The following is a 17,731-nucleotide window of genomic DNA, read 5'->3' on the forward strand; positions in this document are numbered from 1 at the left end:
TATTAGGCCTTCCAAAATGCATTACCTCACATTTGTCTCAATTAAATTCCACCTGCCATCTCTCCACCCAAGTCTCCAACTGATCTATATCCTGCTGTATCCTCTGACAGTCATCATCGCTATCCACAAATCCACCAACCTTTGTGTCATCCACGAACTTAATCAAATCAGTTATATTTTCTTCCAAGTCATTTATATATATTACAAACAGCAAAATCCCAGCACTGATCCCTGAGGAACACCACTTGTCACAGCTCTCCATTCAGAAACACACCCTTCCATTGCTACTCTCTGTCTTCTATGGCCGAAAGAAATCCCGCAACACCAGCTTCTATGACCGAGCCAGTTCTGTATCCACAGAATCAGCCAAATTAATACCTTTTCTTCATCAATTTTAAATCCTTCTCTTTCACCATGACTTGGGCAGCATCTTGTTCCTTGGTAAAGGCAGATCCAAGTATTCATTATGTTAGCCATACCCCCTGCCTTCATGGTTAAATTCCCTTTTTTCCCTTAATCAGCCCCACTCCTCCTTTTACCATCCTATTGCTATTTAAATGCTTATAGAAGATTTTGGGATTCCTTTTAATAGTAGCTGGTCTCTTCTAATACTGTCCCTTTACTTCTCTCATTTGTTTTCACAACTTTTCCAAGGTCTTCTTTATTCAGCCAATTCTCAATTCTATTATCCACCTGACATCTGTCATAAGCACACTTTTTCTACTTCATCTCGATCTCCATCTCTTTTGTTGCCCAGAAAATTCTGCATCAGTTTGTCCTACCTTTTCCCTAGTGGGACTATACCTCCTCTCTACCCTTCTTTAAAGATAGCCCACTGTTCAGGTACAGTTGTGTCCACCAATCTTCTTTGTTCAAATTTATGAGTCAAATCCATCTTATACCATCAAAATGGGGATGTCGGGGAGTTTTCTAGCCGCTCATGCTGATAGGATCTTCTGGACCCGCTGACAGCGCCCCACCAACCCTCATGAGTTTCACAGCAATGAGGGGTGCATTTAATGGGAAACCCCATTGGCAACGGCAGGAGCAGACGATCCTGCTGCCAAGCCAGAGGGCAGCTTCCTCCTGCAACTTGGGTTGGTGAGTTGAGCAGTAAATCATACAAATAGAAACCCTACAGTGCAGAAAGAGGCCATTTGGCCCATCAAGTCTGCACCAACCACAATCCTACCCAGGCCCTACCCCCATATCTTTACACATTTACCCACTAATCCCTTTAACCTATGCATCTCATGACACTAAGGGGCAATTTTAGCATGGCCAATCAACCTAACCCACACATCTTTGGACTGTGAGATCCTGCTTGGGCTTTCCGCCAATTGATTTTTCTTATGCCAATTGATTGTTTCTTGACTTTTCCCATAGCCATCCTAAACCTTAAGATACAATATTCACTAACTCCAATTGTTGCCTACTGACACTTGATCCAACTCATTCAGAGAAATCAGGTTCAGCAATGCATCCTTTCTTGTTGGACTTGAAACATCCTGAATACACTCCAGGTATTCCCACCATTGCCTTTTACACCACCTCCCAATTTCTATTTGGATAACTGAGTTACTCTATAACTGTTTCATTCCTCTTTAATTTCCTGGCAAATTTGTTCCTCTTCATTTTTCCCACTAGTCAGTGGCATATTGACTACACCACCAATGTAACTGTACCTTTTTTGTTTTTTTGGCTCTAGCCAAATAGTCTCTGTCCTGGATCCTTCTGGGACATCCTCTCATAAGAATATAAGAAATAGGAACAGGAGTAGGCCATCTAGCTCTTCAAGCCTGCCCTGCCATTCAATAAGATCATGGCTGATCTGAAGTGGATCAGGTCCACTTTCCTGCTTTCTCCCCATAACCCTTAATTCCCTTGTCTGTCAAAAACCTATCTACCCGTGACTTAAATATATTTAGCGAGGTAGCCTCCACCACTTCAACGGGCAGAGAATTCCAGAGATTCACCACCCTTTGAGTGAAGAAGTTCCTCCTCAACTCCGATGTAAACTGCCCTCCCCCCCCTTATCTTGAGGCTGTGCCCTCTAGTCCTGCTGTCCTTTGAGCGGGAAGAATCTCTCTACTTCTACCCTATCCATCCGTTTCATTATCTTATACGTCTCTAAGATCCCCCCCTCATCCTTCTAAACTCCAACGAGTACAGGCCCAGTCTATTTAGTCTCTCTTCATAGTCCAACCCCCTCATCTCCGGTATCAGCCTAGTGAACCTCCTCTGCACTCCCTCCAAGGCCAATATATCCTTGCGCAAGTGCGGTGACCAAAACTGCACACAGTACTCCAGCTGCGGCCTCACCAGTACCCTGTACAGTTGCAGCAAGACCTCCCTGCTTTTATATTCTATCCCCCTCGCTATAAAGGCCAGCATTCCATTCGCCTTCTTGATCACCTGCTGCACCTGCAGACTGGATTTTTGCGACTTGTGCACAAGGATCCCCAGGTCCCTCTGCACCGTAGCATGCTGCAGCTTTTCGCCCTTTAAATAGTAATCCCTCCTACTATTATTTCTACCAAAGTGGATAACCTCACACTTGCTAACATTGTACTCCATCTGCCAGGTCCTCGCTCAGCCTATCCAGATCCCTCTGCAGACTTTCCACACCCTCCACGCAATTTGCTTTTCCACTCATCTTCGTGTCATCAGCAAATTTCATCACCCTACACTGAGCCCCCTCCTCCAGATCATCTATACAAATGGTAAATAGCTGAGGCCCCAGCACCGAGCCCTGGGCACTCCACTAGTCACCAACTGCCAATCAGAATAGCACCCATTGATACCAACTCTCTGCCTCCTATTAGACAACCAATCCTCTATCCATGCTAACACCTTACCCCCAACTCCATGCACCCTAACCTTCTGAAGCAACCTTTTGTGCGGCACCTTACCAAACGCCTTTTGAACATCGAGAAACACCACATCCACTGGTTCCCCTCTGTCTACTGCACTAGTCACATCCTCATAGAAATCCAATAAATTCGTCAAACACGACTTCCCCTTAATGAATCCGTGCGTCTGCTCTATCAAACCATTCTTTTCTAGGTGTCTCACTCTCCCTCCAGTACTGCCACCATCCTCCTTTCCTTCCTTCCCTTACTGCATGAAAACTGACAAACTCGTTATGTTAGTGGTCAAAGTGTGATATGTGTGACCATATCGAAAATTCGATATGGGAAAATTCTTCAACCAAGGATAAAGTCAGTAACTGAAGTTTTGAATGTTATATTTTTGTTCAAAGCAACCTTAGATGAGACAGTGAGTAAATGGTGTTGAGGGGTCTGTTAGATATCTAAAAAGGAATATGCTAGTTAATGGCCTTTGACTGCTAAAATGTATTCTGCATTTAACTTTTTCTAAAAGATATCTCCTTGAAGTCCCCATTTCCTTAGGCCTTTAAGTTACCTCAGTCAGGCACCCCTTTTTGAAGAGCAATGCTATTACTAAACATCAAAACATTTCCACAAGTTAAAACAATGATCAGATTTGGCAGGGATATATACCTCCTTTGACTGAACTTTATTTAAGCTGAACTGCTATTCTTGGACTCAGTTTATTGGTCATTATTGCAAATGTCAATTTCAGTACAATTCTTACCCATTCTGTCCAAGATCTACAACTACTAAGTCCTTCTCCAGGAGGACAACAACCGCATACGGCTCCTGAAAATCTGCAGAAATACAATAATAAATAAAACCTGTCAGAAATAGATGCATACAACAATTGGAAAAATGGTTTTCAGATGAATCAGGCATGTGGGAGTGCAATGCTAGTCATTGGGACTGTTATTATTTTCTAATGCAGAGAAAAATCAAAATTCTGTAATTTTTCACTGAAAGCAGAAAAGAATGATCCACATAAACTTATCTTTCAAATTTGAATAGCAATAAGTCATGTGACTGCAGAGACCTGGAGAGTATGGAATTAAGCTGCTGGAAGAACCATTGAGACTTAAATACTGACACTTCCAATTATATATTTTACTGTATTTTGAGTTTAATACTATTTTCAAAGCTTTCATTTTATACATTCAATACTAGGAGTGTTTGAAATTGTTTATTTGGCTCATGAAGAAAAAAAAAGCAAAAAATGGATGCGGATTTCAACCCTAGAGTTGCAGCTGTACTTGCATTTCTTCCCAGTTAATATTCTTGTGAAAGAGGAGTTTGATTCTTGTGAAGATATGCTGCTCGTGAAAGATCCAGCTAACACAGTCTGTTTATTCCTTAAATGAGGCAAAGGGGTGCAGGGAACCCTCTTTATGTATATAAAGTGTAATGAGAGGGCCACCCTGGATCCTCTGTGCAACCGGGAGTAGCATGAAATGTCAGAAAATTGAGCTGAAGATCTCTGTTGGAGGAAAAACTGCTTGCTGTAAAGCAGAGATCATATGCAGTTTCTTGGTCTTCCACCCCAGAATATCACCACTCAAAAGGACAGTACTGGGCAGTTAAGGATAAAGAGATAACAGGGAGGAAGACATACACATTAATCTACAAGAGAAACAGAGGAAGGCTACATTCATGGGCACTAGGATTAGAGTCTTATAGGTTTACAGCATGAAAACAGGCCCAACTTGTCCATGCTGCCCTTTTGTTTTAAGCTCCTAAACTAGTCCCAATTGTCCATATTTGACCCATATCCCTCTATACCCATTTTACCCATGTAGCTGTCTGAATGCTTTTTAAAAGCCAAAATTGTACTCGCCTCTACTACTACATCTGGCAGTTTGTTCCAGACACTCACCACCCTGTGGAGGGAACAATTGCCCCTCTGGACACTTTTGTATCTCTTCCCTCTCACCTTAAATCTATGCCCTCTAATTTTAAATTCCCCTACCTCTGGGAAAATATATTGACTATCTAACTGATCTATGTCCCTCATTATTTTATACACCCCCATAAGACTACCCCTCAGCCTTCTACGCTCCAGAGAAAATAGTCCCAGTCTATCCAGCCTCTCCTCATAACTCAAACCACTAAGTCCCGGTAGCATTCTAGTAAATCTCCTCTGTACTCTTTCTAGTTTAATAATATCCTTTCTATAACAGGGTGACCAGAACTGTACACAGTATTCCAAACGTGGCTTACCAATGTCTTGTACAACTTCAACAAGACGACCCAACTGCTATATTCAATGTTCTGACCGATGAAACCAAACATGCTGAATGCCTTCTTCACCACTCTGTCCACCTGTTACTCCAGTTTCAAGGAGCTATGAACCTGTACTTCTAGGTCTCTCTGTAACTCTCCTCAATACCCTACCATTAACTGAGTAAATCCTGCTCCAGTTCAATCTATCAAAATGCATCACCTCACATTAAACTCCATCTGCCATTTATCAGCCCACTGGCCCAATTGATCAACATCCCATTGCAATCAGAAAAAACCTTCTTCACTATCCACTATGCCACAATCTTGGTGTCATCTGCAAACTTACTAACCATGCCTCCTATATTCACATCCAAATCATTAATATAAATGACAAATAACAGTGGACCCAGCACTGATCCCTGAGGCACACTGCTGGTCGCAGGTCTCCAGTTTGAAAAACAACCCTCTACAACCACCTCTGGCTTCTGTCATCAAGTCAGTTATGTATCCATTTAGCTACCTCATCCTGGATCCCATGGGATTTAACCTTACGCAACAACCTACCATGTGGTACCTTATCAAAGATCTTGTTAAAGTCCATGTAGACAACATCAACTGCACTGCCCTCACTACCTTCTTGGTTCTTTGTTTTTGATAAGCGAGGGGATTAAGGGTTATGGGGAGAGGGCGGGAATGTGGAACTGAGCCACGACAGATCAGCCATGATCTTACTGAATGGCGGGGCAGGCTCGAAGGGCTAGATGGCCTACTCCTGCTCCTATTTCTTATGTTCTTATGTTCCCACTTCAAAAAGCTCAAATTTGTGAGACACGATTTTCTGCTCTCAAAGCCACGCTGACTGTCCCAAATAAGTCCCTAATCCCTTGCCTCTCTAAATGCCTGTACAACCCATCTCAAAAATATCTTTCAACAACCTATCCACCACAGATGTGAGACTCATCGGCCTGTAGTTCCCAGGCTTTTCTCTATAACCCTTTTTAAACAAAGGCACAACATTTGCCACCCTCCAATCTTCAGGCACCTCATCTGTGACTATCGTTGATTCAAATTTCTCCCCTCGGGGACCTCCAATTTTCTCCTAGCCTTTCTCAACGTCCTGCGATGCACTTCATCAGGTCCCAGGAATTTATCTATCTTGATGTGCTTTAAGACTTCCAACACTTCCTTCTCTGTAATATGTATACTCCTCAAGACATCACTATTTATGCCAAGTTCCCTAATATCCATGCTTTCCTCAAAGTAAATACTGATAAGAAATATTTAGGATCTCACCCATCTCTTGTAGATGATGACATAGATGACCTTGTTGATCCTTAAGAGGCCCTATTCTCTCCCTAGTTACTCTTTTGGCCTTTATGTATTTATAGAAGCTCTTTGGATTCTCCTTTGCCTCACTTGTCAAAACAATCTCATGTCCCCTTTTTGCCCTTCTGATTTCTCTCAACTTTACTCTTCAAGGGATTCACTTGATTCCAGCTGCCTTTGCATGTCATGCATCTCCTTCTTCTTCTTAGGAGGAGAATTCATTGAACTATTCAGACGCTTGGCGTCAGACAGGAAAGAGATGGACAGTGACCATGACAAGTACAGCATCCTGGAATAATGAATTAGGAGGGTAGGATAGGAGGAGGGGGCAGCTGAGACTCAGTGGAAATTTTATCTTTTTCCCTTTGATTTCTAACATTAGCCACATGGATTCTATCTTAAAGTGACCCTTTAGGTCCTATTTTCATTCCACTCCTGGTAGAATCCTTCACAAACATAGCCACGCCCGCTACTTACAAGAAACGTATTTATCCCTTCCCCCTGTAAGACACTGCAGTTGCTTAGCCCCGACACAATTCAAATCAGTTCTTTGGAAGAATGTCCAACTTGTTGAAAGTGCTTTCTTGCTCATTTGAATGGACTACATGAAGCACAATAGCGCCATGCTTCAATCTGCTAAATGTACCACTCCACAATGAGAAGATAACCCAGCTTCTTTTTTCTGTTTTAAAACGTGCTAAAAACTTTCCCCTGTCTCATTCACCCTTGTCTCCAATAACAATTGCAAGGAGCACCAAGTTTGAGATCATGCATTCTGCAATTTCCCCATTCCGTACTACACTGGGTCAAACATCTTTGAAAGATGCCTCTGCTCCAGCCCTAAATTTGCATATTTCTCCTTTCTCCCATGTCCCCTCATGCCCTCTCTGAACTTATCCTATCCATAGGACCCACCTCTGCTCCCTCAACATTACCCCCCATTAAACAGATCCCCCAACTTGGCCCCTGTGTTAGCTAATGATCCTCTCTTCTCAGCTATTGTGCTGCTTTCTTTCAAATCTGTCATCGCCCCCTCCTCAAAAACAACTCTTGACCTCTCTGCTCTTATACACCATCAACCCATCTCTAAGCTCCCTAATCTTCCCAAAGACCTTGAACTTGCTGCTGCTTTCCAAATACATGCCTATCTTTCCTGGAAATCCATATTTGAATCCCTCCAATAAAGTTCCTATGAACTCTGTACGAGCTCCATATAAACAGCTCCCCAGCACTGGTTCCGCAACGACTGCAAGGGATGGCAGCCCAGGCAGTACCACACTTTTCAAAGGGGGCCCTCATCAAGGGGGTTCCACTCCAGGGGGCACTCTTCTACCAAGGTCACCACACCCACCTGGGATACAGTGGCAGCCCTGGTCAGTGACTGCGCACTCCAGAATAGGATGGGCAGCAGTGTCAGAAGATGAAGAATGATTTTCTTTGTTCAGCCAAGGTAAGTGAACCAACCCCAATCTCCCACTAGACCCTCCCCCACCTCCTTACACCCCCAACCCCTTCTCTCACTCAGCCAACTTGGCTTTTGCGAACATCAGGCACCAGGTCCCTGCTTCCCTCTCAAACGTCATGTTCCCTCAGTAGCTGCTATGCTCCTCATATTCCAGTTCCCACCCAAGCCCCATGCATGCCATACCTCACCACAATCTTAAGTATCAACACTCTTCCTCTGTGTCATCACAGGGCAAATTCAACCACAGCAGGTGTGAACAAGCGCAGCTAGCTGGATTCATGCCTGAGGACCCTCACAAATTGGGGAGCGAGCCCTCGACCTGCACCATCGCTAAAGCCATGGTTACAATACAGAAAGAGGGCATTCAGCCCATTACTCCTGTGCTGACTCTGATCCCAATTCCATCTTTTATCAATCGCCCTGCAACTGTTTTCTCTAAGTATTTTCTCTAATTTTCAACTAAGTACGGTGAACCAATGCTCCTGTTGAGGCCAAAGCAGTGTTTTATACAAGTTTAACATAAATTCCTTGTCTTTGTACTCTTGTGCCCCAATCGATGAAGTCCAGGATGCCACATGCTTCATTAATTCTTTTCTCAAATTGTCCTGGCACTTCCATTGATTTGCGCATGTGTACTTGAACCTGTTCTGGTATCAATGTAGAATTATACCCTTTATGTTGCCTCTCCTCCTCCTTCACACTCCTCTGCATTAAATGTAATCTGTCATTTGACTGCCAATTCCACCAGCACGTCTGTAATCTCTGTAGTTCTACACTATCCTCAGTTTACAATAGCGAGGGGTCTCATGTCAATGACAAGTTTGAAGTTGTGCCCTGTATACACATGCATCATTGACATGCATCAGGAAAAGTGGGGCTTGTAACACCAATCTCTGGGGAACCCCACTACTGAATATGCCTTCCACCAGTTTGAAATGCATCCATTCACCATTACTGTTTCTTTTCACTCAACCCATTTTATACTGCCATTATCCTTTGATTCCATGAGCACCAACTCTGCTGACAAGCCTGTTCCATTGTACTTCACCAAATATTGTTTTGGAAATCCATGTACAGCACACCAACCACGTTACTTTCTCTGTGACCTCCCTGAGATCATCTGATTCCATCTCATCTCAACTTGTGTCTGCTGCTGAAAACTCAAGGGTGCTGCAGTATGGCACATGTTCGAGACCACTGTTGGGGCAAGAACACTTTCCAACACTTGTAAATCTAGCAGTCTGTAGCTAAAATAGTTAAAACACTGCACTCATAACCAATACTGCACTTGAACTTCATTAAATGAATACTTCATGATGATGCACATACAGTAACTTGAATCTGAAGTGAGACAAACACGAGCAAAATGTAAGCACTGTATAAGTGTTGTGGAGCCCCAAGATGGCTTTTTACTAAACTTTAGGTCCTTTTTAAGCCAACAGCTGGTCTCAAAACTTTTAGCAGTGGTCAACAAATTCTTCTATTACTGGTGGGAGATAACAGTTTCAACCATGGTGAGGGGTTCACCATCAGAAATGGCTACACTCCAGTGGGTCCAAGTGGGATTACTGCATTAGTAGCCACTTGCCAGCAAGTGCCAATTTAACCTGGACCAGAGCATGTTTACAAATGTTTCACTCGTTGAACGTTTCACTTGTAATATTATCTTTAGGGCTACCATAGGCTGTTTCTAAATTTTTCTGGGGTCTCCTCTGCTTCAAACAAAAACCAATGAATAAATTGCAACGAACTGTAAGATTGCCTAAGAGGGGTGAACTTCTTGTGATAAAAATCTCAGCCAGAGCTACCCTTTTCTTTTAATGGGGTCAGCTATGGCCCAGTGGTGTAGTATATTTGAGTTAGCAGCCACGGGTTTAAGTGCCAATCCAAAGATTGCTGCATTTGATCCACATGATGTACATGACTTACCTATCAGTACTTAGAAACTTGGTACAAGGAATCATGGTAGTGATAATGGTTGTGTTGCAAAGATGCATGGGAAGTTTGCATCCACACAGAGCAGACTACCTGCCAACAACCCCCTCACCCTGCCTCCACAAAGAATGATGTGGGTATGCCGGCGTTGGACTGGCGTAAACACAGTAAAAAGTCTGACAACACCAGGTTTTAGTCCAACCTATTTATTTGATAATATACTCACAAGCTTTCGAGGGACACCCTCTTCACCTGACGAAGAGGGTGTCCCTTTTTACTGTGTCCCTTTACTTTTTACTGTGTCCACAAAGAATGACAAAGATGGTTACCATCCACACCAGAAATTCACCGTCATACTAGGTGTATCAGTCATACGATTAATGGAGTGATCTTTTGAGGCAAAGGCCAATTTATACATCAAAGTCTATGACAGATTGACACCAGTGCATTACTGATGGAGCGCTGCACTGTTGGAGGTGCCATCTTTCTGATGGGATGTTAAATCAAGGCCCGCAAGCCCCCTCGGGTAAAAGATCCCATGACATGACAAACACAACAGGGAAGTTCTCCCTGGTGAGATGACTAATATTTATCTCTCAATTAAGATTACTAAAATCAGATCATCAGTTCATGTATCTCATTGTTTGTAGGTTTTGCATGTTAAATGACTCTTGCATAGTGACAATACTTCAAAATTATGTATTGGTTGCAAAGAACTTTGGGACATCCTCAGGCTGTGAAGCACTATTTGAATGCAAATCCTTTATTTTCCTGTGGGTAGTTTGCATCCAGAAAGTGCCACAAATTCAGATTCAGTTGTCTTGGGCGATGCCCATAAAAAGCAAATACATTTGCAATGGAGTTTTATTTTCGGATTTGTGGAAAGAGGGCTGCAAAGTACAAAACTGTCACAGTTGATACAAACTGGGTAATCGAATAAACTTACCGCTAGGATATGGCGTTTCACAGAGGGTGAGAAAATCAACGATCGGGTAGTCCATCTCAAGTACTGCAGTGCTCTTCCCATGCATCACTGTTAAGCATGGTCTTCTGCCTACAGTATCATAGGACAGACCTCCTGAGAATATGATGAAAGGATCTCTGGAAGCAAAAATTATAAATATTACTTTGAAAAAATGTACACATTTAAGGTTTGATTTTCTATGCTAAAGTGGCATGAAATTGCAAAATCCCAAACTAATGTTTCACTGCAATTAGTCACCCAGAGCTACTGGGATGCCCATCTTTCAATATAATGTACACATTATACATAAACAGCCTAAAGACTAGAACATCCAATAGCAAGGTGGCACTGCTACCTTACAACGCCAGGGACCTGGGTTCAATTCTGGCCATGGGTGACTGTGTGGAGTTTGTATATTCTCCTCCTATATCTGCTCTGGTTTCCTCCCACAATCCAAAGATGAGCAGGTGAGGCAGATTGGCCATGCTAAATTTCCATTTCGTGTAGGTGCCCCAAAATGTGTGGGTTTAAGGGGGTTAGTGAGGTAAATGTGTTGGGTTATGGAAATGGGGGTAGAGGTGCGCTGAGTAAGAAGGCTTCGTTAGAGAGTCAGTGCAGACCCAATGGCCCCCTCCTGCACCGCAGGGATTCTGTAAACAATCCTATTAGCTTCTTATACTGATCAATTTTGTGAATAAATTGTTCACTTAAGTGAAAAGACCTTCCACAAAACTAATCAATCGCTTCACAAAATTATAATCTGAAATGCTACACAAGTGCTTTCCATTAGGGAATGGATGGTTAATATTTTAGAAAGGGAATTTTGGAATGTTATTAATGTGTATATAGAATGTAATTTTGTTTCTGTAGATAGGTTAATAACTTAAATACTCATATTTGTAGAGAGACTTGCAATGTATACAATATTTCAATTAACCTATGGACACAACATGCTATGAGCTGATGTTAGTCTTGCAATTGTAGCTGATACCTTTGGATGCTTAAATTGGTGGACAATCAAAGGCCAAACAAACTTACCCAGAGCATTAGCCCAGTACTGTGCACAATTCTGATGACTGTACGAGGGAATTCTGGCACTGCAGGGTGCACAGGGAAAGATAATCGAACAGACTAGGACCTGAACTACAAGGGCAGTCTCCAGAAATGGAGAATATTTGCAATGGGAAAAGACAGCTAAGACACATCGTACTGATATTTTCAATATTTTAGAGATGTACTATATCCATATTAAATATGTTTGACATTCCAAATTGTACAGATTTACACTGAACAGGAATAGTCAATGCCCTGTTCAAAATGCATTATTTTATACAGGAAATGAGAAACGCAAGGGAAAAAAGTACCCAGAGAAAGGAGGAGTGCTTAAATTTGGGAGAACTAGACATGAGAAGGAGAAAGAAAAGTAAGAGGAGAAGGGAAAGAAAGAAGGAAGTCAGGGAAAAGACGTACAGAAATACACAAATATTTTTCCAATTCTGGGGCCAATGATCATCTCTGGCCCTGTTTATCGCTATCCTGCATCACAAAAAGGATCCCTTCTCTGATCAGTACATCATTGGATCACTCAAGCTCATACTAGGGCAGAGGAGAGTTTTTTTTTCCCCCTCAGGTGGCTGAGACACTTTGGAACACAGCCTCAGGGGGAGGTGGATGTGAGGTCATTGAACATTACTGAGGCAGAGTTAGATCCTTGTTTGGAAAGGCAATCAAAGGTTAATCATGATGGTTGGGAACGTGGAATCAGAAACAAACAGTTCAGCCACAATGTTACTAAATGGCAGAGCAGACTCGAGGGGCTGAACGGTCTATTTCTGCTTCTATTTTGCATGTTCGCCCCCACATTTGTTTACTGAACTGCAAATTATATGAGCTCCGTGGATTTAATCATTCTGAATCTGTTTTTTTCCCTCATTCTTTGTTTCACCCCCAGTATAAATCTGTAACATCAGAACTAACTTTCCATTTCAACAAAACCACTTACACTATTAAATAGCACTTGGCGCTAATGCTACAGATTTCAGAGAGCACACAGTGCTAACGTGGTGAGACAAGAGTCAGGAAAGTTTACATCTAACCACCTCTACCAGGATGAGATTTTGGCTTCTTCTCAGGGATCCCGCAATCCTGTCCATAGTGTGTCCCTGTTAACACTGCAACTCAGACATGATTAAACCAACTGTACCCACACATTCAAAAAAGAATATGACAATTTATATCATAAATTCCCACTAGTAATTCAGTCAAGTGCGAGCTTCCCATCACCAATACCCTTCACTATAAGATGCACAGAGTCAGGTAGTCTTCACCTCAGGACCTACAAACACGGTCAAGGTAAAACTTAAAAACCCCTGCTGACCGCTTCCCATTGGGCAAGCCTCCGCTCACTCAGTAAGGTAACTCATATGCCATGAAGCACATGGGAAGATCTACTGATGATAGATACCCTGTGGCTTTTATGGCCTCAATATTCACCTTTCTTCCATGTTTCATTTATTGTTTTCCCCACATATTTTGTTTCTTTCATGTAATGCTTCAAAACAGAACATACAAGTTATTGCCTGGCAAGGGAAAGTGACAGATGACATGCACAGCCAGAAAGGCAGCATCAAAGGCAAAAGGGAAACGGCTGACAGGAAGCAATAGGCAGCAATTAGAAAAAGGAAAGATCAAGAAGCAAAAGCAAGAAGGTATGAAGATGTTATAGAGTGACAGAATGCAAGAACAACCAGTGCTGCAAGTAAAGGGACCAAAATTCCTTAAGAATGTTTTCATTTGTGATGTTCATTATTATAAATCAGACCAAGAAAAAAGAAAATCAGCAGGAGGTCAGAGGTACATGAATATTGTGATGCAAGTGAAAAATTGAGCATGTGTTGCACAAATGGTAAAGTATAATTGCCTCTCAAGTGATCCATTGAATATTCTTCTTATGGGAGCAGTATTGAGGATGTAGAGAATGATTAGCAGAAATCGCATAGCAAATCCAAACTACAGCGAAGCAAGTAAAACAAACAAAATAAATTCATTGAGAAAAAATGTGTCAAATAATGTTTGAGTAAAGTAACTGTGAATTTAGGTGTGTTTCACACTCGTGATAAATTAATTTATGAGAATTGAATATAATTAAATGAATTATTAAAAAGTTTCCAATATATTACTAAATAGAAGCATTTTTGTGGTCTGTCTTTCAACTTTAGTATTTATTTCATTCAGCTGATATGCCAGTAGGGCAGACATAGCAGTTTATTAGTTCATAAGAACTTTTTATTTTTTAAATCTTATTTTTGAACTTTCACTCCTTTAGTTCACAGACATGAGGGGTAGCCCAGCTTGTTACTAATACTGGACGTGATAATGTGTATGGTCAATGCACAGTTGGCTTCCTACATGTACGTAGTTTAGGAAGAGGAACAGGATGGCATGGTTTGCTGTCTCTCTTCCTCATGAGGAAGGAACTCTTGCTGAAAAGCATTAACTTTGCCCCAGCTGTCACAGATCAGTGCAGGCACACTCTTGCATTGAGAAAATAGTTTTTATAAGTTAAAAAAGTTATTTATTAGTCACATGTAGGCTTACATTATCGCTGCAATGAAATTACTATGAAAACCCCCTAGTCAACACACTCCGGAGCCTGTTCGGATACACTGAGGGAGAATTTAGGATGGCCAATGCACCTAACCAGCATGGCTTTCAGACTATGGGAGGAAATAGGAGCACCTGGAGGAAACCCACACAGACACAGGGAGAACGTGCAGATTCCACAGTGACAGTGGCCCAAACCGGGATCCCTGGAACTGTGAGGCAGCAGTGCTAACCATTGTGCCACCATGCTGCTCTGCAAGGCAGAATTTACAGCAAGTTGGATGGAACATTATCTTGCCAATTGTGCATTCTGAGATAGCCATAACACAGTAGTGTAATCAGAGAGAGACTGACAACAAACCAACTGAGAAAATATTTTTAGAGAGGTGACGAATGGCTCGGTTAAAGAGATAGATTTTAAGGGGTATCTTAAAAGAAAGAAGAGAGCATGCGGAGAAATTGAGGGAACCTTTCAAGTTTTTCCACCATATCTCATCTCAGCCGATCAGCATATCCTGCAATTGTTTTCTTCTTCATGTACTTAGCTAGTTTCCCCTTACAAATGTGCTTTTTGTTTCAACCACTCAGTGGTAGTGAGTTGCACATTTTGACCATTCTGGATGAAGAACTTGTTCCTAAATTCTCTCTTATGAATGACTATCACAAGCATAGCCCGTAGTTTTGGGCTCGCCATTAATGGTCGCTGCTTGCCTGGCACAAAGGTTGCTTCTTTGGGCCCCTTCCCATTTTCCATTTATATCTGCCTCATTGTTCACATCATCTATAACTGCGGGGTTTTAACTTTCCACTTGTTTGCTAAGGATACTAAACTTCACCTCTCCATTGAGAACTAGCAGTGTTGTGACAGGTTGCTCATGAAGTTGTGGATGACACAGAATGACTTGAAGCCTGGCATCTGTCTAGGGCATTTTGTTTTGAAAACGGAACGGCGATAATTATGGGAGATTTTAATCTGCATATTGATTGGATGACCCAAGTCAGACGCAGTGGGCTCGAGGAAGAGTTCTTGGAATGCTGTCGGGATAATTTCCTTGAACGGTATGTAACGGAACCTACGAGGGAGCGAGCTATCTTAGATCTGGTGCTGTGTAATGAGGCAGGTAGAATTAGGGATCTTCTTGTGAGGGATCCTCTTGGGACGAATGATCATAGTATGATTGAATTTCTGATGCAGATGGAGGATGAGAAAGTAGGGTCCCGAACCCGTGTCCTCTGTTTGAACAGAGGGGAGTATGATAGGATGAGCGCGGAATTGGCAAATGTAGATTGGGGGCGCAGATTGGTTGGTAGGATGGCTGAGGAACAGTGGAGGATTTTTAAGGAGATCTTTTTCAGTGCTCAGCAGAAATATATTCCTATGATAAAGAAGGAATGTAGGAGAAGGGATAACCAGCCGTGGTTATCGAAGGAAATAAAGGAGAGTATTAAATTAAAAGCTGATGCATTCAGAGCGGCTAAAAATAGTGGGCGATTAGAAGATTGGGAAAGATTTAAAAATCAACAAAGAATGACTAAGAAGGTGATAAAGCAAAGAAAGATCGAGTATGACGCTAAACTAGCTCTAAATATAAAAAAAGACAGTAAAAGTTTTTACAAATATATAAAGAAGAGACTGGCTAGAGTGAATGTTGGACCCTTGGAGGACGAGAGGGGGGATTTAGTGGTGGGTGATGAGGAAATGGCTGAGGCGTTAAATAAGTTTTTATTGTATTTATTGTATTTACTGCTTTAAGAATTCTGAGGGAGTGGTTAGAAGGCAGTTGTGGGCCAACAGCTTTAATTATCAAGTGGCCACACGGTGAAGCCTTCCATTGTTTGCTGGAGCAGACAAGTGAAGGAGCAGAGAGAGAGCTAAGATTTTACCTGTTAAAAACCTGTTTAAAATAAGTTTAAAGCACTTTGTTCTTTGTAGAACTGTTTAAAGCATTTATTTATTGTATTTACTGCTTTAAGAATTCTGAGGGAGTGGTTAGAAGGCAGTTGTGGGCCAACAGCTTTAAATCAGCACCAGGTTTAAAAGGAGGCCTGGTGTAGACAGCGGGCAGCGGAGTGAGACGGAAGCAGAGTGAGCTATTAGGGCTTAATATCAAAAAGGACTTGAGAGAAAAAAGGCCAGGTGAGTTCGTTTGAAAAACAAGGAAAAAAAAAATTTTTTTTTCAAAACTACTACAGTGAATAATGGAGGGGCATGTGATGTGTGGTTTCTGTATGATGTGGGAACTGGTGGACTCCAGGGTCCATCCCAGTGACCATGTCTGCAGTAAGTGCAGGTTGCTGGAGGAGCTCCAGCTCAAGGTAGATGAGCTGGCCTCTGAGCTACAGACACTGAGGCTCATCGGGGGAGAGAGGGTGCCATTGTCAATGGGGTGCAAGTGACATCCACCCCCCCTAGACTGGCTAACTCTAAGGGTCAGGGACAAGAGGGGGCTGCTGGGAGGAGGAAGGGGAGTGAGGAGCGGAGGAAGGAGAGTGGGGAGAGGAGGAAGGAGGGTGGGGAGCGGAGGCCTCAGCCTCTCAATCTGCATAACAGGTTTGAGGTTCTTGCTTCCAGTCTGGAAGAGGACAAGGCAGGTGAGGTTGGTGAGCAAACTGCACACGGTACAGTGATGCAGCAGGACATAGGCAAAGAGAAGGGGAAAAGGAACGTAGTAGTGATTGGGGATAGTGGGGTGAAGGGTATTGACACTGTCCTTTGTTACAATGACAAAGTGCACAGAAGGGTGTGTTGTCTGCCTGGTGCTCGGGTCCGGGATGTCGCAGCTGGGCTGCAGAGGAACCTGGAGTGGGAGGGTGAGAATCCGGTCGTTGTGGTACATGTGGGTGCCGGCGACGTAAGCAAAATGCGGACTGAGGATCTGGGGAGGGAGTATGAAAAGCTGGGAATGGAATTAAAAAGTAGAACCGACAAGGTGGTCATTTCTGGGCTACTGCCTGAACTGAGTGCAGACGGGCATAAGGTTGACAGGATTAAGGAAGTGAATGGGTGGCTCAGGGATTGGTGTGGGACGAATGGGTTTGAATTTATGGGGCATTGGCACCAGTATTGGGGTAGGTGGGACCTGTTCGGGCGGGATGAGGTTGGTCTGAACCGTGCTGGGACCAGAGTCCTGGCGAATCGGGTAAAGAGGACTGTAGACAGGGCTTTAAACTAATGGGGGGGGGGGGGTGGAAGAGAGAGAGAGAGGAGGGTGCGAGGGTAGGTGACGTTACGAGGTCTAAAGTTAAGGATAGGGTACAGGTAAGGGAAGAGGCCGAGGATGTCCCAATAATAGAGGGAGTAGGGGGCGTGAGTGTGGTTGGTGG

The 17,731-nt window shown here is 42.8% G+C and overlaps 1 protein-coding gene across 1 annotated transcript in view; it reads right to left on the bottom strand.

Moving 5' to 3' along the window:
• LOC145350807 (syntaxin-binding protein 5-like) overlaps positions 1 to 17,731 on the bottom strand; it is a 186,902-nt gene that overhangs the window by 75,410 nt on the left and 93,761 nt on the right. Inside the window, 2 exon segments of the mRNA XM_080200126.1 lie at positions 3,619 to 3,691; positions 10,787 to 10,941. Coding sequence (XP_080056252.1) covers positions 3,619 to 3,691; positions 10,787 to 10,941 — 228 coding nt within the window.

Source organism: Carcharhinus amblyrhynchos, chromosome 12 (assembly GCF_965287045.1).
Source record: "Carcharhinus amblyrhynchos chromosome 12, sCarAmb.v2.hapA, whole genome shotgun sequence".
In the NCBI taxonomy this organism is placed as follows: domain Eukaryota; kingdom Metazoa; phylum Chordata; class Chondrichthyes; order Carcharhiniformes; family Carcharhinidae; genus Carcharhinus; species Carcharhinus amblyrhynchos.